We start from the raw sequence: 18,970 nt of genomic DNA on the forward strand, positions 1-18,970 counted from the left end.
CTGTAGATAGAAAGAGACGTATGAAACGAGGCTACACAAAAAGTTATGTAATTCGAGGCTGCCGTCAAAGCAGAATATATAGACAAAAATGGGAGGAGAGAAACGGGGAAATAAAAACGATGGAAAGTGTAAAACAATCTTTAGAGATTCAAAATTTCGACGTTTTTGTTTGTTTGCTTTATCTTTCTTTTTTTGAGTTTTTAGCTTTTTTTTAATTCAACGTTTGGGAAATCGAACATGTTCAAGAGATTCTATTACTGAAAAGTGCAAAGTTTCGGAACTCAAATTTCACACAGAGTCTACTTGCTCAGAAACCAGACATGAGAAATAATGAAGCGTCCACTTTTTTTTTGATCATTTGCTCTCCCACAAATTTGCAAAACAAATTTATCGGCAACTTCTTCAGAAAACTGTACTCAAGAAACCAATTTTTCATATATAAAAATTCAAGTATATGTACTCGGCTGTCGGCTTGCAACTTCTGGACGGAAGTTGAGGGGTTCGGCTTTTGGACGGATTTTGGTCAGATTTTGGTCAGAAGCTGCCCACTGACAGCAGTGGGACGGACAATGGTCAGATTTTGGCCGGAATTTGAAGGCGCTGCGTGTTAAGAGGTCGAAAGCTGGCCGGTAATTTGTCGGATCTTGGTCGGCTTTCCACAATGTTTTTGCCGTAATCTGACCAAGCTCCGGCCAAAAGTAACCGGCGACGCCTGAGTATTCTAGTCCAAACTGTTGCAAAGTAGTAAAAGAATCTTCTTGGTGGAAAAATCATGACTTTCTCTATCGATTACAGTCCATTGACACGCTGTCAATTACATCAACACATTGTAATCTTGTTTTTTTCACCTCTCACATTGTCAAACTTCCCCTCTGTCTTTTTTTGCCCAACTCGGGTCAACGACTGAGAAAAACCAAAATTTCATTTGTTGTTCCCACTTAAAACACTGTCTGTACGCTGATTGGTGGTTAAGACAGTCAAAAAAGGACAACTAAACATTTCGATTGCGACAGAAAAGTCATAAAATTACGAAAAGATTCTCAAATTTCTGTTCACTTATTGGAGTTTGTGACCATTTTTTGTGACTGACTGGAAAGGATAGACAAGGCGACAAACAGAGAGAACAGAGATTGACAGATCGCGACAAGACTAAGCTACCGTAATCGCGACTATAAGATTATTCCCCCAAAGCAATCTAATCTAGAAAGAAAAGAAAGATGAAAACAAGGTTTTTTCCAAGAAAAAAAAGTAAACTAGACACTAGTTTGCAAAAGTACCGAAATGATTCAGATTTTATGATTTTCACATCGATACTGCAATTTTCTAATCAATTCGTGTTGTCTGCAAAAAAATGTACTAGGTTGGAAAATCAGCTTCTTCTAGAATATATTTTCCCTAATTTTGTGACTATACAAATGGCGGACACTACAATCGGCCACTACAAGAATCTTCCGTGCAAAGGTCGTTTGAAGTACAGAGATAAGGGCAAAAATGAAAAAGGTGTTTATAGGAATTCGAGAAATTTCTGGAAAGAAATGCTTGTTGTTAGGAGAAATTGAGAATGCCATGAGACTTTCTAGTCAGACAGACCATTTTTTTGCGAAAAAAGTGGAATTTTTTTTTCAGACAATGCCTCAAAAAAATGACACGTGTGTTTTTCAAAAGTGAATGATGAAATTCTTAGCATTCTCTCATTTATAAAGAAAAAAGCAACGCGGAAGAATACAATTTTTCAGAGAGACAGGAAATTACAAATCGTCACATGGGCTCCGCACAAATTAGCGGGTGTAATTGTGTTCCTGTGCTTCAGAAGTCGTTGACTCAGACTCATAATGATACAAAGAAAAAACAGAACGGGCATCACAAACTCCGCTAGACTAATATCACAGAAACGGATTCAAGGAAAATAGGATTTGTCTCGAAAAAAAGAAGGAAATCTCGAAAACCGAGGGTGGCCGTTGGGTAGACATATTAAACGCCGATTACTATAGAGATCGGGAATCGAGATTTTAATTTTACTTCAGTTGCAAATAAGATTTTTGGATGTTCTTCATAGATATTTGCTGTGATAGACCAATTCAAAATTTTTAGGCGTCATCAAAATGTAGACATATCCTTGAAATAAATAAAAAAAATACATGTATGGCATCCTAACTAGGCCTATTGTTGCAAAAATATTCCCCATTCACTCGCCGCCTCTGGCGTAATAGCATATCATGTTTTTGATAACAGATTTACTACCATTTATGGCTTGACCAAAGAGTTAGACAAAAACATTATTACAAAAAATGATGACAAATGCGAGAAAATGAGAAAAATATGAGGGGCAGAACAGAAAAAAAACTGTTGTAACGAGAGAAAGATTGAGGTGAGAGTGAAAAAAAGGTGAAATTGTTTCTCTCGCAACTTCCCTCCTCTTTCTTTCCAACTTTTTTTGTGACCGTGTAGACTGTATTTTTTGAGAGAACCAGGGAGGTAAAAGAAACGAAGCGAGGTGGGCCTGTTCACGTGTTACATGACGTTGAAAGCACGCCACGCGACTGACGGAACAGTCATTGCAGCACCAGACCAACTGGGTCACAAAATTTATGTCTCGGAGGCCAAAAACAATCAGGTTGGACAGGCAGATTTTTGATTGGCTCACAAATTTCTCAATTTTTTGTCAATTGCGACAAACAGTTGAAACTCGAGGTGTAAATAAAATCAAAAAGTTTACAAACATTTTAAAACGGAAATTAAACTCTGTTAGTTTGTTTCGATAGTCGTGGACTTTCTTCTGCGCTTTCGGAGGAATCACACAATTTTTTCACGAGTATTCGAAATATTCATAGGAGTCTACAAAGGTTTCCTGTCCGTAATTTTTTCTCTCTATCACGTGATAATCGGATTGATTTAGGAGTAATTTCGTTGGCGACTTTTATTGGTCAACACACAGTCACAGAAATTAAAGTATGAATAAGACCGAGAGGGGCACAATATGACTAACAATCTGGACAGCAGACAGAGCACTCATGATTTCTCAAAATCAGATACAAATTTCTGGAGAGAAAGACTTACAAGTAAATCACAAAAATAACAATATTCCAGTGAATACACTTCGTATTTTCACAATTGCACTCATATATACAAAATCTCTAGCTTTGTTTTGCCTAAATGTGAGCCCACCCGGAAATTCATAATAACAGGAAATTCGAAACATTTAAAATGAGCAATCAACTTCAAACCAAAACACAATCAATCCTTATTTGCAAAACTTTCTTGCCTTGTTGAAAAAAAATGACGCGCTAGGCTCTTCATTTTTGTTAAGAAAATACAGCATCGAACTAATCCGGTCTGTCTTTTATTCTAACTGTGTCTAGCGCCGTTCATTTTTCAAACAATGAGTCAAGAGATGATCTTTGGAAAAAGGGATAGCAAATTTATAAAGTGAATGAATTTTTTTTTTTGCTTTTCTAACAAAAAGGTTTCACTGTCCTTGCCACGTTAGCTAACGGTTTGCACTTTTTTGTTGACTTTATTGAACAAACTTTCGAAAAAGTATACGGCGGAAAAATTACGAGCAGCATCACAAAAGTTTCATGACCGATTGGAAGAAATGTAACTGTTTACAACTTCTGGAAAAAATCGGTTTTCTGAAAAGAGCATTGCGTAGTTAGAAATCGGTTTTTAATTTGTCACAATTTTTCCACATAGTTTTTTAGGTTTTTCATAATCTTGTCGTACGGTTTCCACGATTTGTTATCAATTTCCCGCACACTTCCGAGTGACCTTTGCCCATTTCTCACGTTTCACACAAGATTTTAAAAATGAAATCGAGCGGAAACAATTTCCAAGCGGGGCCACTATTTTTGAAATTTTAGTATTGCGCAATGACGCGTGCATCTAAAGCATTCTCTCACCTAGCAACGATTTTGGCATAGACACCACTAAAGCCGCCGGCGGACGACATTTAGTACGTTCGCCAGAGCCTTTTCATTCTTTTTTTTTCACTTTGCTATATACACCCATGTTGTCTTTCTTCTTCCCCATATTATTGTGAATATGTCAGCCTCTACTACTGTCAAACGAGCACGGGTAACGGCTAGAATAGCAGAGGCAGAAAACACAAGTCTACCGACATCTTCAGAAGTCACTCAACAGCTGCTGCAGCAGGTGAAAAAACCTAATTACAGAAAAATGACATGACTAGGGAGAAAAAAGTAATTTTCAGACTGAAGCAAAACGAAAACAGCTTGATAAGAAATGCAGTGATTACGAGCAAATTTGCAAGAAGACTGCAAAATTGAAATTGGAGACTAAACGAATTGAAACGGAACATCACAATTTAGCGGTAATTCCATTAAAGAGGCACACACTCATACAGACAAGACGTGATAACATGTTTTATCAATAATTGATTTTCGAAAATCGCCAAGTCATTTCTGTCGCAATTTTTTCGCAACGTGACTGACTGATAACCGCACTGACTATATACTTTCTTATCTGGATTTTCGTTTTATTTTAAACACAAAATAAAATGAAAAAAAATTGGAAATAGAATAGAGGAAAAATTGGAAGAGATCTTTTTGATATCACTTTCACCACCCTCTATTGTTGACTGACATGAGACTTCAAACATTCGGGAACACAAGAATAAAACGAGAGAAACCCGGACTGCAAAAGAAAAAAAAGTTGCGGACAAGTTGGAAAATTTTTACGATAACAATGATTTTTGAAATTCACACTTTTTTTTTGATTACTTGTGAAAAACCAGTTAGACAAAGAAAAGAGAAAAAGAAGACAGAGAGGTTAATTCCACAAAATACAGCTGCGGAGTACTTTTTGGATTGTGTATGTATTAGCGACCAATTTGAACAGCTTGTAGCGACTAGAGCTAATGATGAAAATTGCAATTTTAAAAATTTGGTAAAATAAAATTCAATTCCAGGCTCAATATGACGAAATCGATGAAACGTTTACCAAAATCGAGCATAACGCCGAGGCAAGCTTCTTATTGCAACAACAAAAGAACAATGAAATGAATGAGGCCGTGCAGAAATGGTCGGCGCTGGATGGAAAAGAGGAGAAACTGTATGACGACTTGATGCATGAAGCGGAACTAGGAAGAAGTCTTCGAGAGAAGCGTGAGTTTTGTCAATCAAAATAATATTATGATTTTATGTGTTGTTGCATAGAACTATTCAAATGCACTGAATCACAATGAGCTTCAAAAATACGAATTCAGATGCCGAAGTAACCAAAAATCTGAATCACATGGGATCGGATGCGGAAACAGATGAAAGAGCGTTCCAACAATTGGAAGCTGCATTTGATGCTAATATGAGAACAGAGAAGGTGATATTAAGTGAAAAAAATAAAAGGAAAATTAAGAATAGTGCGATACTAAAATTGATTCAAACCACATCGGTTCTTCTTAGCGTCCTACAGCTTCATTAGAGCTCAGAATTCATCATTTCTGGATTGGAAAAGCTCCAGTTACGGTTACCGCTAAACCTCTATTAGAAGGGCTTCTAAAACTACACGGTCACTCTAATTAAATTGCATTCCTGATGACCCCACCAAAAATAAAATTGTTTCTTCTAAGTAAATGGCCTCTTTTTTTGAAGTGCCCCCCTTGAGACCTCACCAAACATAAAAGGTTCGGCCTTTCTGATACAGGTTTCACGGTAACCAAGAAAAGTTACAGTATCACTTTTACATATTTTTCACATCATACTTTTTGCTTTTTATAGCCCTATTCTAGAGCTTCTCCTTTAGTAGGCCTTTTTTTCTCCTAATTTCCGTTCAATCATCGAAAAGTGCTTTCACTGTAAATATCTTTAAAAGATCTGTTAATCTGCTGATAGATTTCTAATCTGAATGCTTTCAGCAACAAACTGAATTGCGCATTTACAGACTCTGGAGCATTATTTAACCCGATTGATTGATGATGTTTTTATCAACCAAAGAAGATTGGAGGATATACAGATCGGTGAGTGGGCTGTTCTTAGAATAAAACTTGGAAAGTTCAAGTAGGGCGAGATTATCCGTTACTGTAGATTTGCAAAAAACGAAAGAAGAAATAAGATCAGATTCCAATTTTGAACAATTTTTTTCAAAGAAACAAGGGCTCAGACACACGACTACAATACAGACAAAGTGATTATTAATTTGAGCTTTAGGTGAAAATAAGCCAATAATACCTCAAAAGAATGTCTTTTAAATGTCTAAAGGCTCTATTAATGAAATTACGTTGAATGTACTTAGGAACATCAAGAGGACGTGCAAATTTCCGACAAGCTGAAAAGTCACTTCGAGACCAGCGTACAAGAAACAGGCGACTGAGTGCACAGATTGCAAAAAACACGGTAAGTTATTACAATTTGATTAATCAAAATATTTCCAATTTCATACTATAGATCCAGAAGTCATTGTTCTTTCTTATCTAAATATCCATACCTGTTTTTTATGATTTCCAGGAGTCAGAATCGGATCGTGTATTCGAGGACGAGGACAGGGATAAAATGAGAGAGGTGCAAAAATTGGACGAAATGGAAAAGGCGTGGTTCACTCTTGAAGACAAAATCCGTCTTAAAGAATTTGAACTGGCTGAAGAGTCAGAAAAGGTTTAGTTGATATGAAAATAGTTCGAAAAATACTCGTTTGGTTATTTGGTAACTTTAGGTGAATCATCAACTGGCAATGCTCGATAAACAACAGTCCAGAAATTCGGCACGTGAAGAAAAACAAAAACAGCTGAGAATAGCAAAAGATTATGCAGATTTGCAATCGTATGAATTTTAAAGTTCAACAGTACAGTAATCCCGAAAATGTTCAGCCACACACCAATGTATGCCGCTTATTCTGCATCTTTGAGTTTGAACCATAATTTGATTAAGAAACTGGAGATTCCGGCCAGTCGAAACAGTATTCTTAAGGAGGTACGCGGTTAAGTGGGAAAACTCGCCCGAAGGACGGAGAAAGTTATTGAAAGTTTATTATTTCTTTACAGCCAACAACAACATACCGAAGTTCGCAAACAAGTGGAACCCCGAACCAATTTGTTGAGTTTGATGACGAAATGGACGATTTCCCAGAGTATTCAAAAATGAACGAGAGTCGGAGGAAGGTATGTCATGTGTTGGTTTTGTTAGTGCCAAAGTTGAAAACATAGAAATTCTTGATCGAAAAAATCGATCTTAAGAAACAATACTGGTACCGATTTGGAACTGATGTTCTCGCAACAAGCGGAATTATATTGTTTTACAGAAGAACTATAAAAGCTTATTGTATACCATTCTTTTGCAGATTCTGCGAGACACTGAAAACGAAGCTGAAAGAGTGCTAGGCATCGAGCTAAAAGAACTCGAAGGAGTAGTTAGTGGACAAAGACAGGAGGGTCAAGCACTAGCCAAAGATGTCAAGTGGCTGAAAGAAAACATTCAGGTATCACAAAACAGTAAAAAGAAGAAGAAGATATTTGAACACATTTTGACCGCCGTGATCTACGTCATGATGCAAATCAGAATGACTGTTTCTATGATCACTGTTTCCTTATTGGGTTCTCTCCAAACGTCTTCTTATACCCATCTGACGATGATATTTTCTGATCTTTTTGCGCAGCGCACTTGTGCGCGAAGCATGAGGTGATTTTTAGAATATCAGTGATGACGACAGATTTTTGTAGTGGTAGGGATGCGTCCAAGAGGATCAAAAGTTGAGATGACAACGTAATTGTAGGATGAGTAAGCGATATAACTACATAGAATGGACAAAACGTCAGTTTTTGAGATCATGATGAGTAAACAAAACTCTTATACAGTATCAACGTCATACAATGAAGGCATTTGGAGTTTTTTCGAACTATGAAAATTAGAATCCTTGACTTACAACATCAGACAGAGATATATTATGCTTTAAATTTTTAGTAGAAAAAAGTCAACTTCAGAGTCCTGAAAAATTACTCCAGAAATTTTCCATTTCCGAAAATTGAAGACATCTTAATTTGTATAGTTTTCAATCATTTTTTCAAATGTCATTATAACGAGGCATGCTGTTTGTAACCGTTTATCCAAAATTATCAATTAGAGTTCTGAGGTCAATTACAGAACCAGTCAATAAGAAATTAACAAAGTGTTATTCAATTGATCTATGGCCATTTTGCCCATTTTCAGGAGTCTGGAGCTCCGCTGTCAAATGTCCGATCACTTTGAAATTTCAGGAGGTTATAGGACAGACATAGGTTAAAACACTTCGACAATTCCTAGATTTCCAGTTATTTGCTAAGTTCTGAAGGACACCCCAGTTTTTCCTGCTTTTGTACTAAAAATATGAATAAAGCAGGGTCCTTCAGAACCCAGCAAATAACTGAAAAACTATCATCAAAATTTTCAAAGTGATCGGACTTTTGACAGCTTAAGACTCCTGAAAACGGTCAAAATCCGTTGAAAAAAACGTTTTTGTATATCTTATTGATCAGTACTGTAATTGAATTCTCGACCGGCATTACCCAATAAAATCACAATATTGAATTTTAATAAATAAACACAATCACAAACGAAAAATAACATCTAAATGTTTAACTTTTCCAATAATATTTAACTTTTCACATAAACCAATTACCCCACTCACCTCGTTCGTCCATCTCAATGGGTTCCAAATATTGAGGGCAGTAGTTTGATTGACCTGATCCATGATTTATTCTATTTTTTGCAGCTTCGTAAAGCAGATGTGGAGTTTTATACCACCAAGGCCGAGGAACTGATCCAAAGAGCCCGCAAAGAGGATCAAGACAAATTGCAATCCGCCCAGCAGAAATCACAAAAAAGTTTCCCTCTGGTAGGTGTTTTTATTCTCATTCACTTAAACGTTTCTGAAAAGCTCATCCTCTTTTCATTGATCAGGATTTGATGGCAACTCGAGGTGATGTTCTAGAGTTGCGCGAGAGGCGACTTATTTTGGAGAACGAGCGTAACATACTCGCTAATCAGATCAAAGAAAACAGTCTTGAATGTGATCGGCTCGATGAACAGTGGAAGATACTAAAAGGATTCGCGAAGAGTGTGAACTTTGACGTAAGTCAATTACTGAGAGTGCTTCCACAAAAAATTGTTTCCTTAGAGTATAAAACAGTTGGATATGGAAATCGAGAACTGGAAAATAAAAACTACTCAACTAGATGAGCAAATCGCCAAGCTTCAGAAAATGGAAAACTATGCTTCACTAGCAAATGGTCAGCTTCGTAACAACCTTGCACTTTTGAAGCCATATGGTAATATCACCGTTTTTAGAAATGAAACTAATAACTGAACTTTGCAGACGAGGAATATCAAGAGTTTGAGCATTTGCTAGAAACTAATAAAGTGCTTCATCAACAAGTAGAAAGGCAAGAATTCGAAAGAAGTGTGGAAGAACTGAAACAGAGTGGCGATATTGATATAGTGCTTTGAAGTTTTGCAGATTATAATTGGTTCTTTCTTGGTAGCTAGATATCGAGTATTGTGTATTTAAAGTAAAAATAAAAATGTTCATCTTTTTTATGCTCTTTTGTTTGTTTCTTAACATAACATTGTGCAACAGCCACTACAGGATTACCAATGAAACAAATAAATGACGTTTGTTTTTTCACCATGTTCTCGAATAATTCAAATTATTCTACTACGCCTCCCGTAATCTCCATGAAACAAGTTTTTTCCCTACTCTCCTGTAGATCAAACTTTCCAAACTTCCACCCCCATTTACTAGGTTTTGAGTCATCATTTTTCCCGTATAATTCACTAAATCGTGCAATAAAATAGGTCGCGTGCCACCTCTTCCAACGTTTTTTTGTACAGCAAACGATTTCTGAATTTCTATCATTTTTTCCCAACCGATTATTTGTCCCTGTAAAAAATCGAATAAACACATCCCACATATGTTGTGTAGTTCCATATACTGTCTGTCTCCAAACACTAAAATATTTTCAATTGTTAGTCTTTCACTTTTTTAGAAACGGATGATTGTCAATATGAAGTCTGGCAGCCATATTTGTAAAATTCCGGACCGGCCCGCCAAAGCCCGGGCCCGGGCCTGGGGAAATTTTTCAAGACCCGGGCACGGCCCGGAAGGCCCGGTAGAAAAAATGTTGTCATTTTGAGCCAAATGTTGAGCTCTCAATACAAATTTCTCCATTATTTTTTGTGTTTTTGGATTGTTTGTCAGGTTGATCAAAAAATATCAACAAAACTCGAAAAAAAATTTTTGATAAAAAAAAATCACATAAGGGTCCCCCCTTATGTGTTTTTTGAAATTTTCAGAACTTGTGAAATAACAGGCCCGCCGGGCCGGGCCGGGCTCGGGCCGGGCCTCCGAAATTCGGGAAAAAGCCCGGCCCGGCCCGTTACAAGTATGCTGGCAGCATTGAAACGTTTCCATAGAATTGGATTACTTTTCCGACGAGCACCTGAAAAGCGACCTAGTTTTGTTTTGATGGTCGTTTTATTTTTTTTTCTGATATTTTTTCTGTACTTCGGCGAATATTTGAACTCAAACATCTTTTTTTAAGTTCTATTTTTGAGTCGGGCACAAACTATAAGAGGGTATTGAACAGCTTCCTTCTGATTTCTAACCGTTTGGATAAGTCTATAGTCACGTGTGTGGGCTACAGTAAATCTGAAAACATCTGAAAAGCCTACAATCCTCAAGCTTAGACTTCCTTTTTCAAATCTCCTAAAATCCTTTAGGCTGACGTGATCCATAGACTTTAGCAGTTCGAAGAAAAAAGAACACGATAGATAGCGAATTTGAAAATTGTCGGGGAGCGAAATAAATAGTTGATTGAGTGAAACTTATGGTCGTTTTCATAGTAAACACTCCTCCACAGGAGAAATTCGAAATTCAAATTCGAATGATCTACCATCCAACAAATTCAGTCTGGAGAGAAATTTCAGCTTAAACTAATTTTGTAGAGAGCAAATGTATTAGGTACCTAATTATTTTCCAAAAGAAAATATTCCGAAAAATGTCAGTTTTCCTGGTTTGATAAAAGAAAATGTGGCAATTTTTAATAAAGCTTTAGTAGAGATCATAATGAGAAAAAAACCGAATTGAAAAGTTTCCGTTTTTTATAATACCTGTTTCTAGTCATCATCCACTGGTTTTTAGATGCTTTACTTACATTTGCTTTCATTTGTCTTTGACTCGAAATTTCAGAAAACTCTCAGAAATTATGTTCGCTTTTCTTTTTCTATAATCTCCCCTTAACTACGCTTCCCCGTTCAAAACTCAAAGTTTTTTGTTTAATAATCTGCAAGAAAAACCAACCAGATCAATTCTAATTCTTAAAATCACGTGTTCATTCATATTCTTGATTTCATATTATTCTTCCTGTTTTCTTCTCATGAATTCAAAAATAAAGGTGATCTTTTCGAGCTCTTCTATGTATGCTTCCTTCTTTTGCTTCCGTTATTTGTTATTCGAGTGTCACATTTTTAAAGTCATAGGAAGTTGTTTTGCATGATTTCATCGACATCTAAAAAATCCAGTAGAAAGAATCACACGATTTTTCAAATCTTATTCCTTTTTTCCAAGACTCAACAAATAAAAAAGACTATATTTTTGCCTACAGCATTTCTGATTGCCTAAATGCTCGAATTGAATGACATCCTATACACTTTGAGTTCCATTATGTATCTTGGATTCTATAAGAGATATCGGAAATCTGTCAACGGATAGAATATCGGTCGTTGTATCTTCCACGATTGTATTGTTTTCCAGAATTTTGATACCTTATGCAGAAATTGAGATAGTTGAGCGCTAAATGCAAGTACACATGCAAGTACGAGTGATGTTCTATTGGAGCATTTGAGGCCACATTTTTTCATAATTTTTTCACCTGTTTCCACTTTCAAAAATTGTTCTTTTTTTTGACAGACATGATAACACAACAAACACGCGGTAGAAAAAGTCAATCATTTGTTCAGACCTCCTCACAGTGCCCCATGAGTACACTATTCCGTGCCTCAGTTGGACAAATATTCGAATCGAGAGCGCGCGCGCTCGACCTTCTCTTCCATCTCGTCTTCTCTTCCATTTTTCCTCGTTTTTGTTGTCCTCTTCTTTCGTCTTTTTGTGATCTTTTTCTCAGTTGCCGCACAGTCTTGAACTATCTTTTTCTTTTTCTTCTCGATCTCTCTTCTATCTTTATTCTTTATCGACGTCATATTTTTCTATGAAGAGAAATGGAAGGTGTGTAAGTAACATACACACAAAAGTGTTACTTTGTAATTATTTCCATTTATATTTTCTGTCTTTTTTGACAATGGGCAGGCTGCCATGTGACCAACAGTTTGGTTAGATTTGCATCGATTTATTCAATTTTTAGTTCCTAGAAATTCCTCGAATTTTCTCCAGAAAAGCAACAAATGTGTCAATGTTGTTGCTTGGCTCTACCTGTTGTCTTTGCATTTCAGTTTTTGTTATATTCTGCACCGAAAATCATGTTTTTTGACATCAACAGTTTTATCTACGTCATGTTTTTTTGACGAATAGTTACTGCCCTCTTATTAGTTTCTATTTTTCATGATGGTTTTGTGTTGAAAAGTGAGATGCAATTTTTTTCTGGTTTTTTTTTTGAAGTCTATACTGCAAAATGTCGCTCTTCCAAGGATCAGTCTGACGTTTATTTAGAATATCATATTTCAAAAATTTTGCAATTCCAAATTTTTTAGAACTTTCCAAAGGTTTAGTCTGCATTCGTCTACTTTTTACATTTCTAGAACTCAACACAATGCGTGTGGGTGTGAATCGACCTTTTTATCATATTTCGACGCCCATGTTTTTATGATTGCGTCGTACAAACTTGCTCACTCAGCTGATGATTTTGTTTCGTTAATCAATGGCATAGAAGTGCTGAACTCAAGATCAAGTTTTTAGGCACAAATTAAGTTATACAATTATTTGTTAGATGTTCTAAGCTCCCTGAGGGATTTGTTAAAAGCACGACTAATATCATTTTCCCACTCCCAAAGTTCTTTTTTTTTCTTTTTCCTCCTCCGTAAAAAAGCGCGAGATTTTTTCGGCGTTGTTACCTTTGGCAACGGATTCGAGCAGACAATAGGCTCGGACTCAGACTGGGGGGGGGGGGGGGTAGGAATATTCTCCGTTTGGAACTTGTTCATCCTATTCTTCGGCCTATAGACCCTCATTCTTTGTCCCTCTAACATTTTGCATCTCGTTTCTCTCATTACAAACTAGGTTGAAATGGACGGAGAAGGACATGTGAGGGCCAATTCCTCGTCTCGAATACCCTGTTTTGTCGAATAATGAAGGAATAGATTAAATCAGAGTCGGTATCTTTTTTCTTGTTTTAATCTTTTTTATTTCATTTTCTGACCTCCTACTTTATTTTTATCAATCTAATCGTTTCGAGTTGTAACCGGAAAACTCGGAACGATATAAAATCAAGGCAGAAATGATATGATATGTTGACGCAAATCACAAACCAAATCGAATCATACGCCCGGGGAATACACCTAAGACACAGACTTTCTGCTTCTTGTTTTTTGCAATTCTTCGGCTTCTCTTATCAAAACGTCATTTTATCCGCCGTATTTTTTTGTTTCCATTTATCTCAAGACCTATCAAAATTTCAGAGTAACTAAAGCCAGATGAACATTCTTCACTACAGTCCAGAACAAACTGGCTACGGTCAATTTTCCAACGAATTCCGGTACCAAAGTCAAACGTGAGTAGTTCAAATCTTTTGTAAGAAATGACTGACCAAAATACTTGGGAAAAGAAGAGAAACCCAGTTTTATAGATGTTTTTCCCACATATTATTCCTAAATGCAAATGTTTTTTATTTCCAAGGCAGATATATAAAACGTGGACAACTATTCTGATGGAAAAGTGTTGCGAAGCTTTCAAACCGACCCCTCCGCAATTGATTTTTATTGCAGTTCACCTTCCAACAGCACCTCCTCGTCGGAGAACTCGGATCAACAACAAACAGTTGGCGATTTTGTTGATTCTGCCATCTTCATGAATAATTGGAACGGTGTCGGCGAGTTTCCTGATATTGAGGAGGATATCAAAAATGTTTTAACGCCAGCTGAAAAACCAGAAGACGTGAAGGAGGTTGGTTTTTGTGGTTTTTGACTCAATCTTAAACAAATTATAGTATGCGAACAATTTTTAACGACTTCATGCAGTTTTAACATTCTAAAACTAGCCAACGCCTTTTTTCCAAACATTTTATTTCTCGATGACTTATCATTTTCTGACTAAGGATCAACTCTGAAGATGCAACAAGTTTATTTTCAGGTTGTTGCTTTCCATCATTTGCCGCGCAATGTTTGTCCGACGATTTGTGCTGTTTGCGGAGACCGAGCCACTGGATATCACTACGAGGTACCGACCGCCAAAGGGTTTTGTATTGTCTAACTCATTCACACATCATAGTGGTGCTGATCTTAGGATTTTTTTAACGTGTAGTTTGGAGTTTATTGTCCGATTGTTCCAGGTTCCATCGTGCAATGGGTGCAAAACGTTCTTCCGACGAACTGTGCTCTCTCAGAGGAAATATGAGTGCATGCGAGGTGGAAAATGTTTCAACACGCTGCCAAAAGGTAACTGACGATATTTGATAGGTTGAACTTATTTTTCGTATTTGTAGTTTATGTTGAAAAATTCACTTTCGTATTTTTCTTCAAAGAACCATCGAATTTTCGTTTGAAAATCGTTTTCAATCCTTGACCAACTAAGTAGACAATTACGCAATTCCGGTTGGAATTAGTAAAAAGTGACCTGGAAAACTCCCACTGATAACAGCGAGCAACTCAAAAAGTTAGCGCTTTTACTATCACATGGTTTGTGAATAGATGAAACTTTGATCTTGACAATAAAACACGTCATTGTCCATTCTGTGCTTGAACTATGGCTGTCAGACATAGACAATGTATTCATTCTTCCGAATTGGGGTCCAATTACCATTTCACACGGATTAACGACCTCACTGAAACAAATTGTACTTTTCGGGAGGCCTCTTTCATTCAAAACCACAAAATCTCAGTCTCTCAAGACAATCGGAATCATTGACGGATTACTGGCACATAATAGGAGATTTATGAAAAACTTTTGAGGAGGATTTGAAACATCAACATTCTTGTTTGTGTTTGCAGAGAAACGATGCTCGTGCCGATCATGTCGATTTCAAAAATGTGTCGAAGTCGGAATGAATCCATATGGTATTCAAATCTGAGTCATCGGCTATATCCTTTATGTCTTCTATTTTTTCAGCTATCCAAACGAATGATTCATTATCCGGAAACGCTGTTGTGACAAAGATAGTAGGAAAACGGAAAAATTCAGCAGATGACTCTCTTCCGTCGACTTCTAAGGTAAAAACAAACGGAAAGCACTTTTCAAAACTAAAAAGAACAACGGGGAAACGTCCCACGGTTCTCCAATCAACAAAACAAACATCGGGTTCACTGCAACCAGAAACATGCCAGACGTCGTCTGCGGGGGTCGAGAAGAAGCTCAAACATTGGTTGAATGGAGGAATTACATGAAAAGAGATACAGCTGAGCTTAGAACAAACATATGAGTCGACAGAAATCAAAATTTGTATTAAATTTATTTTCAAAGTAGCACGTGTAGGGATTATGAGAAACAAAAAGAATATTTCAGATGGTGGTCCCAACAGAGGTCATTTCAATGGATAATGCTATCGATAAACTCATAGATGGGCTACTGTATCTTGAAATCAAAGTTGATGACTTCCGAAGCTGCGCGTACAATCCGCCTAACAGCGAGTTCAAAAAACTCCAGTACCTTTTGGATCAGAAAAGCATGATTGGAATGGTGGATAATATTGGGGTGAGAACATTTGCAAATTGGAATAAGCCAGTAATTGTGAATAATTTCAGCCTATGCCAAACTGGCCGCTCACCCAAATCAGTCATGAAGAAATGAAAGCTTATCACAAAAGTGGAAGTGTGCTCCCAATCTCACCAGAGAGGTAATTTTAAGAGCAATTGATGTTCTATAGAAATTATGTAAGAGAACAGCTTCTTTTTGGAATATTAGTTCTTGTTTTTTTAAATAACATACTTTTTTGAACGAACAGGGATAAAGAGAGAAAAAAAGGTGAAACACTTAAAAATCATACTTGAGGTGGTATTAAAGACTTGAAAATTTTCGAAGTAAGTCTGGAACACTTTCCATGCCAATCCCTAAAAAGTAACTTCATTTTAAAAAACATCTTCGCGCGCGGAATATCGGAGTGTCGTTTTTTTGTTAGAGTGAGCCCTTAGATGATGTGGGCGGCAATCTTGTTCCATGCAACTTCATTATTTTCGAAAATGCAAGAGACATAATCTTCATTATAAAATTTTTAATATAAACTCAACACACTATTAATTATCCCACAACTTCGAACGCTACTTTCAGGAAAAATTGGTTCGTTTACGATTTGTTCACATCTGTGGAATACGCCAAAACTTTCATGTTTCTGCATCAGATTTCCAAAGAAGATCAGGTAACATCATACCAATCTTAATTGCTATCAACTAAATAGTTTCAGATTCTCCTTCTCCGTGCCGTTGTTCTTAAGCTGATGCATCTTAATCAATCGTTCTTCTCATACGAAAAGAATTTCGATGTGATTCTTCATCCGGATGGAACAATTCCTCCTCATTTGGGCTCAAAGGATTGGAATCCACCGCACAAAGAGTTGTTCCATTATAAAACACAAGAAGAGATGCGTGAAGAGTGGTCCGCTGCAATCAAGGCGTTTGTAATGTATGGGTTGGACAAAAAAGAATATGTGCTGTTCAAAGCAATCACCTTGTGCAATGCTTGTGAGTTTTCACTAATTAAACTAAAATCTTCTCATTCAATCAGAAAAAACAGTGATAAATATCATTTTGCAGCTATCAGTGGATTGAGTGATCACGCTGTCGAAGTGGTTACGCGTGAGAAAGAAAAGTACAGTCAAGCACTTATGCGTTACTGTCTAGCAAGTCGAGGAATGAAAGGACCTGGTCAATACGCGGCAATTCTTGCTCTGAGCAATGGTCTCGACACTAGATGCAAAAATCAAAAGGATATTCATTTGTTCATGCGTATTCGACGCAAGGGATTCCCACATGCCCTTGTTGATGACGTCATGGAAGTTCTGTAATCGAAATCGGTTTTGCTTCCTCACTTTAAAGTTTAAACCATTATTTATTCAACCTGTGATAGATATATATTCCCAGTTTACTCATTTGAAGTGTCACTCATCCCATTGATCTCTGTATAAAGACGTTGCATTGATATCTCCTGTAATTTTTTTAATAAAAATTTGTAATTAAATTGAGCAGTAAAAATACAAACACAAACCATTAGAAAGTTAAAAAAAATTTCAGCAGTTTTTTTTGGTTTTGACTGGTCGATTCCACCATTGAAGTTGAAAAAAGGTAAATCGGTAAGTATGCGTCTCCTCTCTTTTCCTCTCTCTGTGTTCTTGGAAATTGTATCCCTTTTTAGATTTATATAACTCCTCCGCCAGTTTTACGTTATCAATTTCCCTCCAGCTCTACGTATACAATTTGTTTATTATTTTGACTCTTTTAGTTGACGACAATATACTTTCTTAATGCAATTTACTTTCTCAAACTACATGGATGAAAGCGGCTTGAAAAAATTTTATCATGAGCCTGAATGTTTAAAGAATCATTTTGGTTTCATTTTAAATTAATTCATGACTCTCTGAACAGTAACGTCGTAATACTCGTTTAATCGAGTTATTCGAATTTTTGGGTGTCTTTTTGAGTGTGAGATGGATATAATTTATAATTATTGTAGTTTGAAATACATCAGTATAGAACGTAAAAAAGGCAGTCTCATGGCCGCGAACTTATTTGTACTTTTCATTTTGACGGGACCAAACTCAGATTCTTCAAGACTTTGCTACGTAGCTCGTCAGTATGATTATTTTCTGTCGAATATCAGACTTTTTCATTTCCGTCACTGTTTTTTTTCTTTTTCTCAGTAATTCATAGTCTCAGCTTGACTCTCACATTCAGCCTTTTTTTCCAATTTTGCAAAAATATTTTTTTGAACAAATTGCCTTTTTTGACATTGAATTTTATGTGCTATGATGTTTCATCGGCTCATGTAAAGTTGATTCCTTTGCTTAATTTTTTCTTGCTACAATGCATCGTTTTCTCTGTGAGTAATTAACATCAGTCGTTGATTCCGTTTAGATAAATTTAGGTAATCACAATCCAAAAATATAAGATTCCTTTTGGAAACAATCCGATTCATTAGTTAAATGAAATATTTATCAATGTTATTAATTATAAATTTACACTCCATTTTAAAAAACAAGCTACCGCATCCGTTCTTAGCATCAACGGAAAACCAACTGGCAAAAATGTTTTTGAAATCTATGTGGTGTTCGTAGATACGCACACGATTTTTCAATTTTGTTGTGCAAGCGCGCTCGACGGGGAGCTATTGGTTTTTCGGCAAAGCAGGGAGAAAAATCGAATATTTTATGTTCTACTTCCCCTCCTCATGCTTCTTTTCACTTTACAATTTCTTCTTTTTTCGACCCTTTTCCTGAAATAATTTTCTCACAAGGGAAGTACCCAAAGTGTCCCCTCGCTTTTTCTTAGATATTAGTGGCAAATATGGCCCTTCCCTGGACTAGCACAAATCGGATAATATAAGCGGCGCATGCGCAGTTATAACAAAATGGCAAAACTTCTTGTGATTTTTCAGAAAAAGCGGGTCAAGTATATTCGAAAAGTCATAACTCTGTACAGATTTTTCCGCTTCTCGAAGAGTTTTTTTCGCATATATCATTTTTTAGATATTTTTCTCTGTTCCTGTATAAATAAGTACATGTTGTCTCCTTTTCACATTTCTTCTGAACTTGGATCGGTTTTGGTTGGTTGGAATTCTAATCAATTTTAGGCACTCTAGGTACGCATCACAAATTATTCCAAATGAAAGTTGGCTG

General features: G+C 36.5%; 2 protein-coding genes across 2 annotated transcripts; both read left to right on the forward strand.

Annotated features, from left to right (window-relative positions):
* Positions 1–4,041: 4,041 nt before the first annotated feature.
* Positions 4,042–9,428, forward strand: CBG10856 (the record flags this gene model as incomplete). The annotated part of the gene is made up of 15 exons (XM_002644871.2): positions 4,042–4,152; positions 4,211–4,330; positions 4,928–5,123; positions 5,225–5,334; positions 5,896–5,971; positions 6,247–6,347; positions 6,459–6,605; positions 6,664–6,770; positions 6,818–6,920; positions 6,992–7,108; positions 7,288–7,425; positions 8,695–8,817; positions 8,883–9,053; positions 9,100–9,250; positions 9,298–9,428. The coding sequence occupies 15 exons, from the start codon at positions 4,042–4,044 to the stop codon at positions 9,426–9,428; spliced, it is 1,902 nt and encodes a 633-aa protein (XP_002644917.2).
* Positions 9,429–13,625: 4,197 nt separating this feature from the next.
* Cbr-nhr-173 lies at positions 13,626–17,143 on the forward strand (the record flags this gene model as incomplete). Its single annotated transcript, XM_002644872.1, has 11 exons — positions 13,626–13,702; positions 13,917–14,094; positions 14,281–14,367; positions 14,480–14,585; positions 15,138–15,203; positions 15,256–15,356; positions 15,649–15,837; positions 15,888–15,979; positions 16,411–16,498; positions 16,544–16,820; positions 16,893–17,143. The coding sequence occupies 11 exons, from the start codon at positions 13,626–13,628 to the stop codon at positions 17,141–17,143; spliced, it is 1,512 nt and encodes a 503-aa protein (XP_002644918.1).
* Between the last annotated feature and the right edge of the window lie 1,827 nt (positions 17,144–18,970).

Source organism: Caenorhabditis briggsae (genome assembly GCF_000004555.2).
Source record: "Caenorhabditis briggsae complete genome, chrX, whole genome shotgun sequence".
Classification (NCBI taxonomy): domain Eukaryota; kingdom Metazoa; phylum Nematoda; class Chromadorea; order Rhabditida; family Rhabditidae; genus Caenorhabditis; species Caenorhabditis briggsae.